Source organism: Clarias gariepinus, chromosome 13 (genome assembly GCF_024256425.1).
Source record: "Clarias gariepinus isolate MV-2021 ecotype Netherlands chromosome 13, CGAR_prim_01v2, whole genome shotgun sequence".
Taxonomy (NCBI): domain Eukaryota; kingdom Metazoa; phylum Chordata; class Actinopteri; order Siluriformes; family Clariidae; genus Clarias; species Clarias gariepinus.
The window spans coordinates 26,579,549-26,597,546 of record NC_071112.1 but is presented as its reverse complement, the minus strand read 5'-3'; the positions used below and the strand labels follow the sequence as shown (position 1 = coordinate 26,597,546).

The 17,998-nt window shown below is 39.4% G+C and overlaps 1 protein-coding gene across 1 annotated transcript in view; it reads left to right on the top strand.

The window, feature by feature from the left end:
* efcab11 (EF-hand calcium binding domain 11) overlaps nucleotides 1-7,622 on the top strand; it is an 84,086-nt gene extending 76,464 nt beyond the window's left edge. The window contains exon 6 of the mRNA XM_053510165.1: nucleotides 6,060-7,622. Coding sequence (XP_053366140.1) covers nucleotides 6,060-6,183 — 124 coding nt within the window. The 3' untranslated portion in view covers nucleotides 6,184-7,622. The remainder of the gene's footprint in view (nucleotides 1-6,059) is intronic.
* Nucleotides 7,623-17,998: the final 10,376 nt, after the last annotated feature.

Genomic DNA, 17,998 nt, shown 5'->3' with positions numbered 1-17,998 from the left:
CAGTAGGTTAAGAGCGAAGCTCATTACTTCAGCTAAAATAAGTAGAGAAATGTAACTTGCATTAAACACCTCCTACACAGTCCTATTCATTATTTATGAAAGTCTTTGATTTGTCATTGCAAACCCAAACAACCCATTTTTGTAAGTTAAAATTTTTTAACAGATGTTGCATATTTGTTTTTTTTAAGCTGATATTGTAGATTTCCTGTCTCGAAGCACAGTCTGGACACATGCTCCAAGCCATAACACTCAGCACATACCAGCATTAGCACGGAGAGCTGATATAAGTGGAACTAGCCAAGCAGATTTTCCTCCACTTTTCTGCAGCGTCAGTTTGGGAGCTAAGCATGCATCCTCTGACAATGACAGAGTATCACTTGGATTCTGCCATGCCGCTTTTCCCCCACTGCTCCCTTTTGAGAAAACAAAAAACACAAGAGGGGAAAACTGGCTAGCAGCGCTCAGATTAATATAGCTGTGCCTTCAGTGCACTCTGATGATGTCATTACCCGGCTTGGTCTCCTGGGAAGGCCACTGCGTCCTACCAAAGGGAATTCTGGCACACAGAAATAAGAGCAACACATTGCCCAAGCAATATTTATCTCAGTTAGGGTTGTCCAACACATTTTTGCTAAGGACACATTGCCCAGCCTTTTTTTTTTCCTGCTCACAGTTCCACAGTGGTTCTCATCCCAGCAGGAATCCTGCCTGGTTTAGGACAGCTCCTGCTCCTCCATCTCTCTTCACTCAGGTTCCATTTCTCCTGGGTGAAATGACACAGATTACAAATGTTTTATAATGCTGTCTTTTAGCTTTATAGCCAATCTTCCTGGCTTGAGTGCTCATAGAGTGGTTCAAGACACACGGAAAAGCTCCATATACCTGCAGGAAGATCCTGAACTGCATGTCTTTTCAAGGCATTTCTCAGTTCATCTCGTACAGATGGGTCATAAACACCAGACGAATCTGCAGCATTCTTGCTTGTAAACATTATAGATGTTTGACATGTGAAATTTATTATAGCGCAATCACAAGCCTGAAAAGGCGGGGTTTTTGTTGTCCATTAATCCTTGTGCGTCACCACAGGAGTTTTATTTTGTCTTTTACTGCAAAATATGTAATCAGGTGTACACTAGAGAAACCAAGAGGAAAAGACCAATGTTTTTGTCAAGCACCTTTGTACTGTCAGGGTGAAGGATTTTTCAGAGTCAGTGGTGGGACATCTCAGCAGCGATGGACAGAACATTATTGACATCACTGTTTGCATTGCCTGTTGTTGGTATGGGAGTGATAAATGAGTAAAATGTAAAGAAAACTAAAGGAATAAAGAAACATCATGCAAACGCAAGGAACCTGATTGAGTTCAGAGATTTTGAGTGAGCACTTGTTCCCTACTGTACATTTGCATGATGTTTCTTTATTCCTTAAGTTTTTGTACAACAGTTATTACATCGTTAACCATTCTGAATACTGAGTGAGTTAATTTCCTGCAACATCAGAAGCATTTGTAATGCCCAGCTGATGAAGGAATTTGTTCACCAACCCAGTAACCACCGTTGGCCTGTGATTGACAGTGGATAGAAAATATGCCCCGCCCACAGCACAAGCCAAGTCCGCTGTCAGACTCCTGACCATGCAAGCTGTTTTTTTTCTCCTCAGACAAGATGTTAATCATAGCAAACTTGAGATCCATGACTAGTGATGTTTTTACTTTTAAAATTATTGTATTTTTTTTTAAAGTTAAAGTTTACATTTTTTTATAGATTTACTTAACGACATGTCAGGCTTAAATTTGCCAGAGTACATACATAATAACTTGGTACTTCATGTCATTATTTTAATAATAATGAATCTCTTCTAAATCTGTACTGAGTCCAGCGTGGTGAACGACAGTGCTGTGGAAGCTATGGCACAGCTTACTGAATCAGATGTGTGTGTGTGTTCACTTAACATGGTAAAGACAGTGGAGACAGCAAAGCCCCTCCAGCACTTGTAGCGATCCGATAATTTTGTAGGCGACTTGACGTGTTGCTTCAAAGTTAATATCAGATCAGTCAGTCAAACACTCTGGTATTTGATGCAGCCCACATTACCACTTAATCGCTTCAGCACCCACCGTCCTCATCACACACACAGTCCAGCCTTAATGGTGATGTTTTGTGATTATGGAGTCCTGACAGCTCTGGAGCACTGAATGGTAGGGGTTCGGGTCTGGAGAGGGCCACCGTGGACGTCCCAGTGAGCCTCCTAAAACAGGGAGGGCTGCTTTAGAATCTAATTAGATCTTTAGTGCACTACCATTTGAACGAGATTCACCAGCATGGAACGGGAAAGTGTGATTTTCCACTTACTGGATGCCTAATGTTGTTTTAATTCTCCTCCCTGTTGCTACTGAATTTCCCTCACATCTGCTGGGTTTGCACTCCATCAGTCTGCTGCTCGGAGTAATAGAGAAATCACCTAGCGAGAGAGCGAGGCAGGAAAACACACAAGCTCCTGACGAATATCCTCACACACACAGGAAGAGAGACCTTTTTTCCATCGATTCTGCCTTTAGTTACATCGTCCAGTTTATTCCCAGTGCGGGCCCTGGCTTATCAAATACTGCAGCACGACGCTCTCAGATTCATGCGATAGCGTGTTGGCTGAATAGGAAGAAAGATCCAATGAGCAGGAAAAAGGAGAATCCAGTTTGGCTATTTACTCTGTTTAATTTAATCTGTGCAGGAAGTGGGCAGCGAGTATAAGAAGAAAAAAAGTACTCTCTAACACTCTCTTTTCTCACACTGATGCAATTGCTCATGCATCATCTTTATCTGCTCATTCATCCTCGGTCATCTGACGATGTAATCGAGCGTCTGCTCTCTCGGTGAGCTGCGCTTTATAGAAACGGCTCTGGGAGTGTGTGATAAGTCTGGACACTGCCTGAAGTCACTTTGAATTTGGATCCAGGCATGCACAGCTCAACCTGGTGACGTTTATCTCCATATCACTGCAAACACTGTGTCCTAGTTTTGACCTAGCCTTGTAAGACATCCTGGATTTTATATATACACACACACTCAAACACACGTACACACAAGCATGAGTGAACATCGGGAAAGCAGATGGGGATCTTCAATGCCTGATCAATTTAAACAAACAGGACAATGTGACAGCATTGCCAAATATTTTGGAAAGCGTTTCAAGCATGAATCATGAGCTTTTATATGAAACTGAGACGTATTCGAGTCACGTTCTCACTATGATGCAGTTAGCTTCAAAACAGTTGGCACCCGGTTGTAGTAATTTAGGCTTTAACATATGCATGCGGTCCAATTTCCGAGATTTAACCCCTTATAGTTTACAGAAGCTTTGGGAGCTTTTTCTTTGTTATATCATAACAAACAGACATTATGTACAAAAAAAAGTCCAAGATCTCTGCTGTTTTTTTTCCTTCCTGACTTCTCCCTTGTTGATTTTAAAACCTGTTCATGAACCTGTGCCATTCTTGAAATCTTGTTTGTCTCCTCATCATACTCTCACCTCAGTGATCATATGTCTCTTCCTGATAAACGTCCTCTAAAACTGCAGCTGTTTCACATTTTTTTTAACCACCTGTATGATTTATAATAATTTCATAACATGTGCAGATCAACAATTTGGGAAATGTTCTTTCCTTACATGAGCTCAGCGTCATATTTATACCCTAGGGCAACAATAAAATTGATTGAAAAGGTCAAAGTAAAAAAAAAATAATAATATTTTTTGTATGAATTGTATGAATTATTAAGGTGTGTAAAAAAATTAGTAAAATGTTAAATTCTTATTAAAATTATTTTTGTTAGATTGAAGGTGAATCAAGAAATGTGAATACTTTAGTATAATGTTTTAACTATTTTATAACTATTTTAAGGCTGATTTTTTTTTCTCTCACTCATTCTCTTGCTATTAATTCTGGACCTGACTGTAATTCTTATTTAATGTCCATGATGCAACATGCTAAACCATTGTAATAGATTTAGTGTGCGTTAGTGTGTATATATTAATATAAGAATTGCGCTGCACCTGAGACGTAATGCTTTTTGCTTTCATATGATCTCCAATCGTATTTATAGTTCCACAGTAATATAACCTGTAGCTAGATGTATTAAATATTTAATATGGAAAAATATTAACCGGTTTGCATTTAGCCGTGCTATAGGAACACCTCCCTCATTGTCATGTGACTAACCCTCCATTCTGATAAAAGGCCCAGGCGGGTGAACACGACCCCATCAGAACGTGAAATAAGTCAAGCACCGGCTCACTTACTGTAAGTCCCTCAGACTGCAGACAGTGTTAGCGTGTCTCTAATGGTGCTTGTGAAATTTGACATTCCCATGGAGCTGATGCTGCGAGTTGACTTCTTTGGCTCTGGATTTGTAGTTTTTACATCAATTTAATCATAATTAAAACCTATCAATATTTATCATAATCAGCATTCAGATAAAACTGCATGACAGATTCATAGACCAAACTGACCCAAACACACTTCTTACCTCCTTCACATTGGCACTGTACTTTACATTATTGTGTAAAAGGGTTAGGCAACATTTCCATGTTCCCAAAGAGGCTCTGAAGCTCCATTCAGAAGCTATGATGCTGTCATGCTTTTCCATAATACACAACACCATGATAGAAATGTATCATGTCCCTGTATGTAAGGGTTTTATTAGTGCTTCAGTAGAGAAGCTCAGAGCTTTCTGCGTCAACACCAAACAAGGAGCTCTGCATCCATTATGACAGGGAAAAACCAATTACAACGTCTATGGACCAAAATTCACCTTCAAATAACTTAGACAATTCATACAACTGGTTTATTATTCATTTTGGTCAATGAGTACATTTTTGTTAAGTGTGGTGGAACCAAACTAGTTCCAGACTTTGAGGGACTTCTCTGATGATCTCCCTATGGATTTTAACAGAAGGCCAGTTTATAATGTTTCTTCATTGTAAACATGATGTTATTTTGTAAGAGCAGAGTTTGGTAAAGGTGTTTGAGTTGCATTTGCGCTGGTCTTGATTGCTAACATTTCCCACAATCTTTGAGCCATTACTACAGCTGGGAGAAATCAGAAACCCGTTTCTTCAGCTGACACAGCAGCCATACGAACACAAATACATTTCACAGAAGTGCATTTCTTTCTGGTAATATGTACTAGGTGTACTTTGACCTGTTAAAAATTTAATAAATAATAATAAAATAATAAATAAATCTCTTGATTATTAAGTAGCATCACAGTTGATGTTTGTGTTACTCTTCCCTGACTTTTGCTTGGCTCTCTACTATAAAGAAGGACTAGGACCACAGATATATGCAAGGTTTTTAATACCTTCTATGATATTAGGCTTGACTTTGGCCTTATGTGATGGACAGTGAACGCAAATTGGAGTGCACACTCCTGATAGTCACTGCAGACTTGCTCTGTGGGCATGGCAGAGCTCCACTGGCTGGATTTGTCACAGGTTTCTAAATAATTTCCTTGGAAATGACTGAAAGTAATAGTGCCACAGGCCTACAGCTAGGAGTTACAAGACTGATTACTATGACAAGTATTGACTCTAAAGACAGGGTGGTGTATTGTATTTGAGAAACGAAACTGAATGTTTTTCGGTTTTCCTGTTTTCTGCTTCATGTTAAGATCTGTGCCCAATACACTCTTAATACTGCCTTCAGTGTTCTGCCTCTCTTATGTTATGTGTGTTATGTGTGTGTGTTGTGTGTATTGTGTGTGTGTGTGTGTGTGTGTGTGTGTGTGTGTGTGTGTGTTATGTGTGTGTGTGTGTGTGTGTGTGTGTGTGTGTGTGTGTGTGTGTGTGTGTGTGTGTGTGTGTGTTGCATTTTGGCTTTTTCTCAGTGTTTCAGGCTTCTGTGCACTTGCACTTAAGATCCATCAACTAACAAGATTACGCACTTGCCTACAGGACTATATCTGCTTCTAAAGCTGGAAATAACCATCAGGCCTATTATAATGTGTTTGTATGGGGAGATTTTTCTGTGTGCAGTCAGTAACTGGGTGAATTTTATCTCCTGACAGACACATGGACCATGACTCAGATGGACACATCAGCTTCAAGGACTTTGAGGACATTATGGGTTACGGGCTGGCCAACAGCTCAGACAGTGTAGTGAAGCAGAAGGTTTGTGGAACAGCAGATTAAAAAGAGAAAGAAAAACATTTTAGTAGAAAAATATCTTAATTCACAAAACATCGCATTTTGTTCATTTATAGAACCCAGGACTCAAAACTCATCATGACTCTGATCATATATTTTGGTGTTTGGATAAGAGTTGGATAAGAGACAGTCACATTTTACATTTCATTATTTTGGAAAAGTATTTCTGTATAAAACTAAGTGCATGTGAGTTGTGATTATAAGGTCACAATGCAAGTCAATCAGACTTGCAATATAGATTGGTTCAGAAAGGTAATGAATAAAGTCCTCTTTGTAATGCTGTTAACTATCACCAACATGGGTGTGTTTAGAAGCAGAGTTACTGTTTTCTCTCTAAATGCCCAAACAGGTGCAATCTCATACGGAATTATTTTTTTTTCTAATCTCATATACTAGCAATTTTACAATAGCTTTTTTAAAAATGTATTATGGAATAATATGTAGTGCAGTTATTAATAATATTTTGGAAAACTATTCATTCAAATCATCTACAAATGACCTTAAAACCTTTGCTGTGTTAGAAAAGGCTACAACTTTCTATTTATGAAGCTCTGACACTGGAGTCTCCTTCTTCCATAAATATAAATAAAAGTCTCCTTTTAAAAATTTTTACAATTAAGGATTATTTGTTTAATAGATCTGGACAGAAATATTAAATCCAATTTATAAATTGCCAAAAAATAAGGCTTCAAATTGATTCATTTCAAAATTCAGAAGTACAGATTCAGACTGGTTTGGCAGTCTTTTGTAGGTTCTAACCTCCCCTCATCCTTCTGACTTCCTGATGTGCAGCAACGAGCCATTAGTGAAGTGCACTCTGGCCTCTTTGTTAAAAGGCAGACGAACTTCAGTGCCTGAGAGTCGGGTTTGATGATGAGCTTTGATGTCATATCGATCCAGTGGGCGCGAGCCTGTGCCGAGTAATAGGCAGACACACATTTCTATTGTACAGTCGTCTTACAGGCTGCATTAAGGATGAACCCAGTCCCGGCAGGTCTAATTCACTTGCTCCACTCGTGCAATCCTCACTCAAATCAGCGTTGCCGGTGGGTTTACAGCTGAGAGCTCTTCAGGTATTTCCCGTTCACTCCTGTGTGTCTGCCATTGAGTCACTTCAAACCCATTACACAGCATGTCGAGGGCTGGATGTTTTCTAATCCTTCTCCACTAAACCCATTTGCACCTGAGGAACAGGCGGCTTGCTTTGGAGTTCTGAAGACGAGAGCTCATAATCAGATTGCATTTTTAATCAGTTTTGCTGAAAAACGCCGCTGTGCAGCCATTAGGAAAAGGCCCAGGCAAACTCTTGCTGAGGGTTTTATACCACTCTTGTTACACACAATAATGGAACTGTAAATACATGTTTGTGTTTTGTCGAGATTTACTGCACTCCCATCTGAATAAAGATTAATTTGTTTTTGTAATCAGTCCCGCGTCCTCGTCTGTACGACACAGCACGTGTGCGCACTCTCCCCAGCAAATCCACCAGGGGCTCAGAAGGCAGCGAGCAAAAAAAATGGACTTGCAAGAGGAGAAAAAAAATAATAATAAAATAGTTTTTTAATCAAATACATGTTTAATCCACACACAGCTCATTCAGCGATGGACCACTGTGGAAAAATGATCAGGAGAGAGCTGGTTTAATCCACACCTGTGTGTGTGTGTGTGTGTGTGTGTGTGTGTGTGTGTGTGTGTGTGCGTGTGTGTGTGTGTGCGTGTGTGCATGTGTGCGTGTAAAATGCCCAAGCCCCCTACAGTAATGTAGGGTGTATGATGTACTGTATGCCAGCTTGATGATGGCACTTTCCTTGCAACTCTAACTTTTGAAGACATTAATTCTGTGGCTTATGGTTGCTTAAAAGATCCTTTGGAGTGATTTAGTCATCATAAGAAGAGAAAAGCAGACCTGCACTGAGAGAGAGAGGGAGAGATGCTGCTTGTTTGGACTGTCGGAGATAGTGGGGGCTTTATAGCTACTGCAGTAGCTCAATAACACGTGTGTGTGTGTGTGTGTGTGTGTGTGTGTGTGTGTGTGTGTGTGTGTGTAAGTGTGTGTAAGTGTGTGTAAGTGTGTGTTAGTGTGTGTAAGTGTGTGAGTGTGTGCTCGTGTGTGTGTGTGTGTGTGTGTGTGTGTGTGTGTAAGTGTGTGTGTGTGTGTGTGTGTGTGTGTGTGTATGTGTGGGGAGGGAAAGGTTGCTGAATCAGCATGACAACCTGGACATTATTAAACACTTTATACATGTTCTCTAAGCTGAAGCACTTGTAAAGCAAACATGTACAGTGCAAGCACAGGGATGCCAAGTTTGGGCACTGACATGACGTGTCCCAATAAATGAAGTTGCACCCCCACTCTGTACCAGCTCCCACATTAAGCAGGTGGATGAAAAACAGAGGAAAAAAGAGAGTGAGAAAAGCAACGGAAAAGAAAAAGGAGAACACGGAGAGGATGAAATATCATTAATCAGCCTTGACAGATACAAATGAGGGACCTTGCTCCCCTGCTCTACCTGCTTGCAGATACACCGAGAGGGAAAAGCGAGAGAGAGAGAGAAAGAGAGACCCTGCTCTGTTCTCTGTCCTCCATCAGATGTTTAAAGTGTCACTGTAAAGGAAAAGTTGTCTCGATAACAGAGTAATCAGGTCCAATTGCTCAGGGATGGAGATGACCAGGAGAAACACGATCATTACCAGAGGAACTTGGTGAAAAGGAGACAGGAAGTGCACACACTGTGTTTCTGTGTTTCATAATGAAGTGTTAATTACAGCTGTAATAAAGCAGAAATAAGCCCCCCGATACCTCAGTCAAACCTTAATTGTGCTTAGTTACCCAGCACTATGAGTTACGAGAGCCAGTTACATCCATCAGCCACACTTGTGTTTTGTTTGATATTATAGATTTTGGTATAACCTAACATATTACAATACACTGTTGTAGTTACTGTCAGTATTTTATACACCCTTACAAATAGGGCCTCCGAGTGGCGCAGTTGTAAAGTGCTCGCCCTATCATCCGGAGATCACTGGTACGATCCCCAGGTGATGCTGTTACCTCTCGCAGCCGGAGGTCCAGAGAGAGCTGATTGGACCGAGCTCTCTCAGAGGGGAGGGATGAGAGGTACTTAGCGCTCCCACATTAATCACGGCTCTACAGCCAATCAGGGGCGTCTGTGAGCTCACGCAAGCGGAAGGAGCAGATAGCGCTGTCCTCCGAGTGTGTTACGCTGCCCCCAACGGTGTGTGAGCAAGCAGTTCGAAAAGATGCAGTCATATGGTTCGGAGGAAACACGTGATAGTCTTCGGGCCCCTCGACTGAGTGGTAGTAGTAGCCTTAACGTGGGAGCCCCCTAGTGACGGGGAGGAATTAAACATGGCTAAATTAGGAAGAAAATCAGGGAAAAAATCCCCCAACCCCCCCAAAAAAAAAAAAAGATTTACAAATAGAAATGAATGTAGGTGGAATGAAATATCCTCAGTTTAACACTTTTGCCATAATTCTGTAAATAATTTCAATAACTTTTTAACATTTTATACTCATATGGTATTTCTGGCAAATATTCCAGCTCTAATTGCAGTTAATATAAGGCAGACTATGTGCTATGTAAAATTCACCTTTTAGTCAATTTTGAAAATTTAGATTAATCGTGTGTGCGCGCAAACCAAAAATATAATGTGCTTTTTATCCTCCTTCTATGTTTGTATTGGGAGTTTATACTGTCCAAATAAAATGTTTCCCCATGTTGTTGCAAAGCACTTGCACTGCAGACTCCTTCCATAAATGTTACATAAACACGTTTCTCTTTACAGATTTTTGACTGGATGCAAATATCTAATTCAGTGGTCATAATAATAATAATAATAACAACAACAACAACAACAACACTAGAATGCCATGAGTATAATCTGTGATTTCCCAATGAACGTCTGTCAGAGCTACTGATAACCTTCTGATCATTAAGGATTAAGAATTAAACAGCACTGTGGTATACACAGTAACATTTATCAAATAGTACTGTACAAGTGGATCCTGGATGCACTGACTATAAAAACAACAAATGTGATTGCGATAAATAGATGAAATGAAGTAAAGAAAAAAAAGGGGGAAACATAGTTCGTTTTGACTTTTGATTGTTTGGAAGTGGCATAATTCTATTAAGAAATACTGTATACTGTGTATATGAAGCTCAAGCCTATATATATTGGCATAAAAGCCACTAGGGTCCAAGATTTTTCTTTAATTTGACTAAAAGTAATAAATAAAACATGCTAATATATTGCTATATAAAATACTGCTTTATAAAGTATAACAACTGATTTGTGTGCCAGGAAGAATCAAATGTACCTGAAACTTTTTCTAGACTCTCATTATCTCGACTCAGAATTAGATTATTTTAAACATGATCACATTTAAGGTCAGTGTGGTTGGATTTAATTGATATTTTCCTATAAACAAATTTCTAAGTAAAACTATGAACTCTTACCCCGACCCATACAAAATTTCACAGATTGGATTCAAAATATATTTTTTAATAAAGGATATACTGCTATCTATTAGATAGAGATGGATAAGAAAAGGAAATAGTGATAACTGATAAATCGGCATGTTCCCTTTTCATACCTCTGTTTTAAAATATCTCTTCTGAACAAATGTTACTCAGGGAGCAGTCGTCACTGACAAATGTTAAGTGTGACTCTGAAGTTCTGAGGTGCAACGGGTATATCGATCTTCCTACAGGGAGCTTATTAAACATGATTTATAGATACGTTTCTCTGTCTTAAGGCCTTAAGCTGAATTTAGCTGCACAAGAGCTCCAATGTAATGGAAAGGATTCCAGGGGAACTGCGTCGGATTTATTCACGCTCTGCCACACAGCCGAAAAAGTCAGACGCCTCATAAAGTTCTCAGTACCTGAGGCAAGCACACACCAAATAGCAATACGTCAAACCTTTTTTATTTTAATTTCATGGTTTAAGGAGGTTAAAATGAATAATTAAACATTATTTGTTGTTATTTCCAGGTTTAAATCAGATCAACCTCCAGGACCAAACCAGTAGAGTGAGAGCTGTTATTATTGTCAGTGAAGATCGTTACTTTGGACGTCACCGTGAAACTTTATTTCTCACTTTATACAGATTAGGAATTTAATGATATTGTGTAATATTTATGCATATTATCAATATAAAATGTACTGTATATTTTAAAGGTCCTAGAAGTGACAATATTTAAAATAATGCTTTAAATCTCTAAGGAGTCAGCATTTGTTCTAAAATATAATAAATATGCTAAATTGTACAAAATCTGATTCTGGAAGTCAGTATGCCAGTGAGAAAACTCTACCACTCTACAAAATATATATTATCACTTAAATATATGCCTAACTACTGTAGTATATATACTACTATATATGCCTAAGTGTTCAAGAAAGCAATTGGTTCTTGTTGGCATTCAGGTTATAGCAGTGATAAATACTTGTTCCCTTACCAGCCTCTCTTTATTCTCTCTCTTGAAAAAAAGGGGGAAAAAACAAACTGCAAAGCATGAACACCACTCTAAACATACCGCTCTCCTCCTGGCACTGGAGACTCCTTTCATAAAGGACTCATAAACATCTCCCTACAGCAAACCTTCACTGTATCAACAATGATGTTTGTTTCTAAACAGTTGTTTTTATAGAAACATATTTGAATGCGTGTATTCGTATCAACCTTAGCTGCACTGCTGTCACAGCTGCTCTTGCAGAAAATTAATCAAGACTATCCCACCAACCAGAATACAGAATCGAGAATAGTGCTGTGGGATAAAATCTGGTATCAGCTGCTATTACATGTATTTTGTTTATTGTTTATCTGGTAATTGAAGAATCAGATAACGATCATGTCATTAGTGAGCATGTTAATGCATTGAGTGCGGAGTGGATCAGTTGGCAGCATGTAGCGATGAGTTGATCATTATTGATCTGGATGATCATTATTTCTAGATGATTAATTAATTTGTCTGATTCGTGTGGGAGGAAAAAGGCGCATATATCATCAGTCAGTTAAGAATTTACCGCTGATTAGTCTTTGAAGTTGCATTAATGAGCCAATTACTCTTTGAAGTCACGGTTAATGGGGTGGCATCTTGTATCATCTTTAAGAGGCTGTTGTGTGATACTCTGAGGGAAGACCATGTCCTCTGCAGGTGAGATTTTAAGGACGAAGCCTGTAGCACCCAGGCACTTGATTCCCCCAATACATGCTTTCACTTTGTCATGCCTTCGCCTCTCGGTGCAAGTCAGAGCTGTAATTATATGTGCAAACAGAGCATGACCTCTTGATATCCATATTACAGTAATACAGTTCGCCGGGTAAATGGCACCGGCAGCTTCTAAGAACCTCTTATCGGCCTTTAATACGCCAGCGCAGGAAAAGGCACTGCCTGCTTTTTCAAGCCCTAATACATAATTACAGGTACGGTGAGGAAAAAAGGCTGGTTAAGACATTTTTATTTAGCCACCTCTCTGTCTGTTTGGAGAGGGAGAAGAGTAATTTCCTCTGCAAAGGTGAAGGTCTTTCATTCATCAGATTTGTACAGCTCATTCATTATTTCATGCCGTGTATTCATTCACACAGCGAGCGCGTTCAATTCATGCGGGCTCAAGGACACACTGTTCCTGTACACTAGTTTAACACTTGCTCAAAAGACTGTATAAAAGATATTCATTGTGGAGTTGTTGTGATTTTTTTTTTGCCTCGTGAACTCGTTACTATTTCCAGATATTGTATTTACTCTGCAGGCAGAAATATCTCTCCACATGCAGGCGAAGCCGTAACTCAGCAGCGCAGAGCTTTGGGATTTAAAGGTGCAGTATGTAATGTTCGGTGACATTATGTTTCCTAGATCAAAGATACCAAATACAAAGTTACTATGATTTGCAATATTGTGACATGGGTTTGGGTAGAAATTAGCTCTGCATCTGTCTTTACTTTAAGAGATTACTTACAAGGTACTGTATAAGCAGTAAATGTTCAGTTTAAAGCAAGAGGAATGCTAGTGTAGACTGCTAGCCTTTGCCCAATTCTGGTTTATTTTCAAATTTAAATTTTATTTGTCACATACACAGTCATAAACAGTGCGATATGAAGTGAAATGCTTATACGACTGCCAGTGACCTTAAAACAAAATTAGTAAAAGCTTATACATAAGAAATAATATGAATGAAAGAAATATGTTAAAAAATAAAATTAACTAGTAAAATATGCTGTACAAAGTAAAATATACTGTAATAAGAGAAATATGTTAGAAAAATAAGATTAAGTAGTGCAATATACTGTACAAAGTAAAAGTAAAATATACTGTACAAATAAGAACAAAATATCTATAAAAAGCAAAATATTAATATATAAAATATAGAAATATAAAAAAGAAAATAGAAATAGGAATTTGTCAGGAACAAATTTTGAATTTTTAAATGACTGTGGTGTGCAAGTATGCATAAAAAGTGACTTTGTAAAGTGTCTTATTTAAAGTGATTTGTGCAGTAAAGTTACAAAAAGATGGTAATTAGTCCTGTTTTGTGGTGAGAGACGTTATCGCCTGCGGGGAGAAGCTCCTCCTCAGTCTCTCTCTCCTTCAGGGAGCGGAATTGCTTCCCAGACCTGGTCCAGCACCGCTTGCTGTAGATTGAGTGCAGGTCAGGGTGCTCGGTGTGGATGATGCGCTCAGCTGATCGCACCACCCTCTGTAGAGCTCGTCTGTCCTGCATGGTGCTGTTTCCAAACCCGGTAGTGATGTTTCCCGTCAGGATGATCTCTATGGTGCAGGAGTAGAAATTCCTGAGCACCTTGGAGGGCAGTCTAAAGTCTCTCAAGCGTCTGAGGTGGTAGAGACGCTGCCGGGCCTTTTTTACCACAGTGTTCATGTGACAGGACCATGACAGGTCCTGCATGACCAAGAGATATTTACTTTGAATATTATTTTCCCTCTGATGAAGATATCTATTTCTTAAAGGTTGTGTTTCACCTCAGCAACCACCAAGTGCCAATAGTTTGTCTTTTGTTCCAGTCCTGATTCCCTCTCTCCTCTCTCCTGTCATCGGTTTGTTGTCTGTTCCTATTGGCCTGTTTTGTAAGGTTTTGCTTATTTGTGAAGTCTTGTTCACTCTTCTCATGCCTGATGAAATTACTTATGTATTCATATGCCTTTATGTACCTGTCTTGTTTTTCTGTGCTCTGACCCACTGGAATGAGATACAATACATACAGTACATTTAATGACTCGTTATAATAATGGTATATCACTCAAAAAAGACAAACTGCACTTTACATTTCGTGAGCTACAAATAGATCTTCTCTAAGAATATTAGTCTAGCAGGTATCTAGTAGTGAGAGCAGGTTCTTACACAATGTCACAGAGATGAACAGGGCAACGCCGCTGTACCAGTCGGCATTAATGATGTGTGACTTGGCTGCTCCTCAGCACTTTAGCATGTTGTCAGTTTTCTGCCAAAGGTCAATTATATTAATTTCACTACATGACCCTACGAATGGGACACCAGTACCGATTGCTTCGGCTTGTCTGTCCACTCTCTGCGGTTTGTCTACTGGTTAGTGATTCATGGTGCAGGAGCCTACTAATTACCAGTGTCCATGTTCCAGCTGAACTGGAAGATTAACCGGCCTACTCTTTACTGCAGTTGACAAAAATGGTGACACAGACAAATGGACAAACTACTCAGGAGACATAAATGCGAGCACCGTCTGGTGGGAAGTGAAAGACTTGAACAAAAAAATGAACAAGTCAGCTGAGACATAATCAGATTCACCTCTTTTTTTTTAATAAAAGAAAAAAAAAGACAAATGAAAAAGGAGAAACCTATGTGTTCTCAGGTCATTTGCATGCAGATTAATTTTAGGGTGCTCTTCAGTCCTACAGTGAGTAAAATATAATTAGTGAGCATTGTCCCGGAGTAAAGCAGGAATGTTTTGAGGTTAATAAAGGGAACTCAACCTGTGACTATATTTGTGGAGTATATTTGACTCAGCACACCGCAGCAAAAAGGACCTTTCAGTTAAAGTGCAATCTGCAGCACTTTTATTAAAAGTATAGTCAGCGATTTCAAATGAATACAGGTCCTGCTTTCAGTATTCTGAAATCTACAATGGCTGAATACTACTTTCTAAATCTCTGACATTGTCCTGATTGGATAAATGTCAGGCATTAGTTCCTACTGAGGTGCCATAAAAACCCGAAATCAAAGTGTTTATTAGTGATTTACTGTAAGAGCATGACTCTGACAGTAGTGGCAGCTCTAAGTGCAACTTTCTGTGTTTGTAAAAGGAATAAAGCACTACAGGACTTCAGGATTAAAGGACTAAAGCACCCCTGCATCATGGATTATTTTATTATTATTCACGTACAATATCTTTTTGTGCTGAAAAGCTTATTTTGGTTGGAGAAATGTAAAAAGGATTCTTTGTACCTGGCGATCGTCCTCCTTGGGGTTAGCACCACAAACAGTTATTTGGTTTGGCCGTCTTTTCCGAATAGATATGGTTAAAAATTAATAGCCATACAACCCGTTATTACAGAAAAGGGTCCATGCTTAATGAAAAACACAGAAGTTTAGCTGTTGTGTGAGAGAGGAGACTCAGCAGTTAAATTGACTCTGGACAGAATTGAAAAAGAATGAAATGAAACAGAGATGCACAGCAGTAGCAGTCCAATGCAAAACACATTTACAAGCGAGCTGGTTCCAAAGCTAAAATGAACCAACTGTGACTCTCATCCCAACAAACCATGGCACAGTCTGTAGAAGGACCAGCAGCGAGTGAGCGAGCAGCGCGATAAAGGCATGAAGAGGCAGATAACCATATATAATGCTAATCAATAAGATGGGGTCAGTGGTTTGTGAAGACTCCTACAGACCCATGTGAGGATCCTGACTTCAGAAACACGTAGGATAAAGTGCTTTGTTGTTAATCCCGCTTGTCTTCTTGCCAGCTCTAGTTGGACAGCAGAATCGTGCTTGGCCCCCTGCTTTTGGCCCACTTTTAAAAGGGAACCAGTTTGCCCCAGGCATAAATGAATCAGACATTCAAAGGAGTTAAAGAAGTGGAAAAGTCGTGTCCTGTTAAAAATGCCTCACATGTAGGCAGTGATGAGAAACAGGCAAGACATGGCTTCGAGCAAAAATGATGAAAATAATGAAATAGATTTGAAAATGGACGAGTCAACCTATGAAGCTGTACTTATCAGAACGACTGGCTCGCTGTTGGCACAAGGCCAATCTTCATAAATGTGAAAATGTGATGAAAATCTATCCCTTTAACTCCAGGCCATGAAAATCGACACGCACGGTAGCAACAGCACACAGGCTACGGCCCCAATAATGCTGCCTCTCAATATGATTTGCAGGAAATCGATGAGGGAAGCCATGATGACGCTGGCGTGCGCTCAGACAGTGTTAAATCAGTGCATATTTTTCTCTTAGTATTTAGAGCATGTTAATATGATAATTTGTTGCTGACACACTGAGCAGATTATACTGACAGTAAACATCCAGACGTGTAACAGCAGAGGAGAAAGAGTTTGGTTGCCATAGAGACAGCCCTGTTGGTGTGCAGTCAGTGGCTGAACCCTTTTTCTTTCTCAGTGGGATCGAGTGACTTTTACGAGGCCTTTTCTTTTTTATCATATTAAACACATTGCTGATGTAGGCTGTATTAATATGAGAGGAATGCCTGAGATTGGGCTTGAGCTGGACCGTTGTCTCTTTCGTTGTGATGTCACTGTGTCACGGTGGGTTCGTAGTCAGAGGATTTCGATGATTTTTCAACAGTTAGGCCTGTAGCTATGCTTCTTAGACTAAAACAAAATCTCATTAATAGCAAGAACATGCAGGTCAGAAAAATGTCTGTTTATATGTTACCATAGTAACAACATTTGTAGCCTTGAAAGCTGGTTAATGAAATAAAATGAAGCACTGTTGTTATATTATCCAGCTACATGGAAGCAAAATAGCTAAAAAGCATCAATTTGTTTAAACAACGTTAAGCAGTCAGGGTGTAAGTGAGATAACGGTGCGTCCCAATGATAGAAAATAAAGACCATAGCGGAGGAAACGGCAGAAAATAACCTCCTGCTTGTCTGTTATTTTCTGTTATCATGCGCTTTGTTCAGCGTTATCTCTCACTTACATTACACATGGGAAATGTGACATTGCACAGAGAATAGACTCTCCTTTCCTCTCATTTGTACTTTAATCTGCTGTTGGTTTTGGTCCAACAACGTGAACCGATCAGGGTGAGCAGGAACGGTAATGATTGTGCACGCACCATGCCAAAATGTTGTCCCTGAAGAGCACGTTGCCGCTGCAACAGGTTTGGGTCAGTGTTTTATTTGACTTGCTCTCCTGGCACTTTTTTCTGTTGTGTTTGATTTACTCAGCCTGCTGGTCGTTTTGACCTCTCTGGTCTGAAGCGTTTGTTTTTCAGTTAATATGAAGCAGCCATGCTGAAAATATTTATTTTACCTCAGTCTTGACATTCTGTCGCTCATCGACAGGGTGTTCTAACACACAGCTGAAAAAAGTCTGATTTGTTGTGTCGGAAGATCTGTATTCAAATATTTATACACAGTTGTACAAAAACACTGTCTAGTACAGAGATTAAAGGGACAACTATAAATATAATTCAAAAAGTGATAAAATAATGATACAAATTGTGTGCAGAATTATTGCAAGTGGAGCAAAAAAAGAGGCGGGGGGGGGATTATTAGAATTTTTAAATACAAACAATAAAAAGGGTACATCATGGTCCAAAC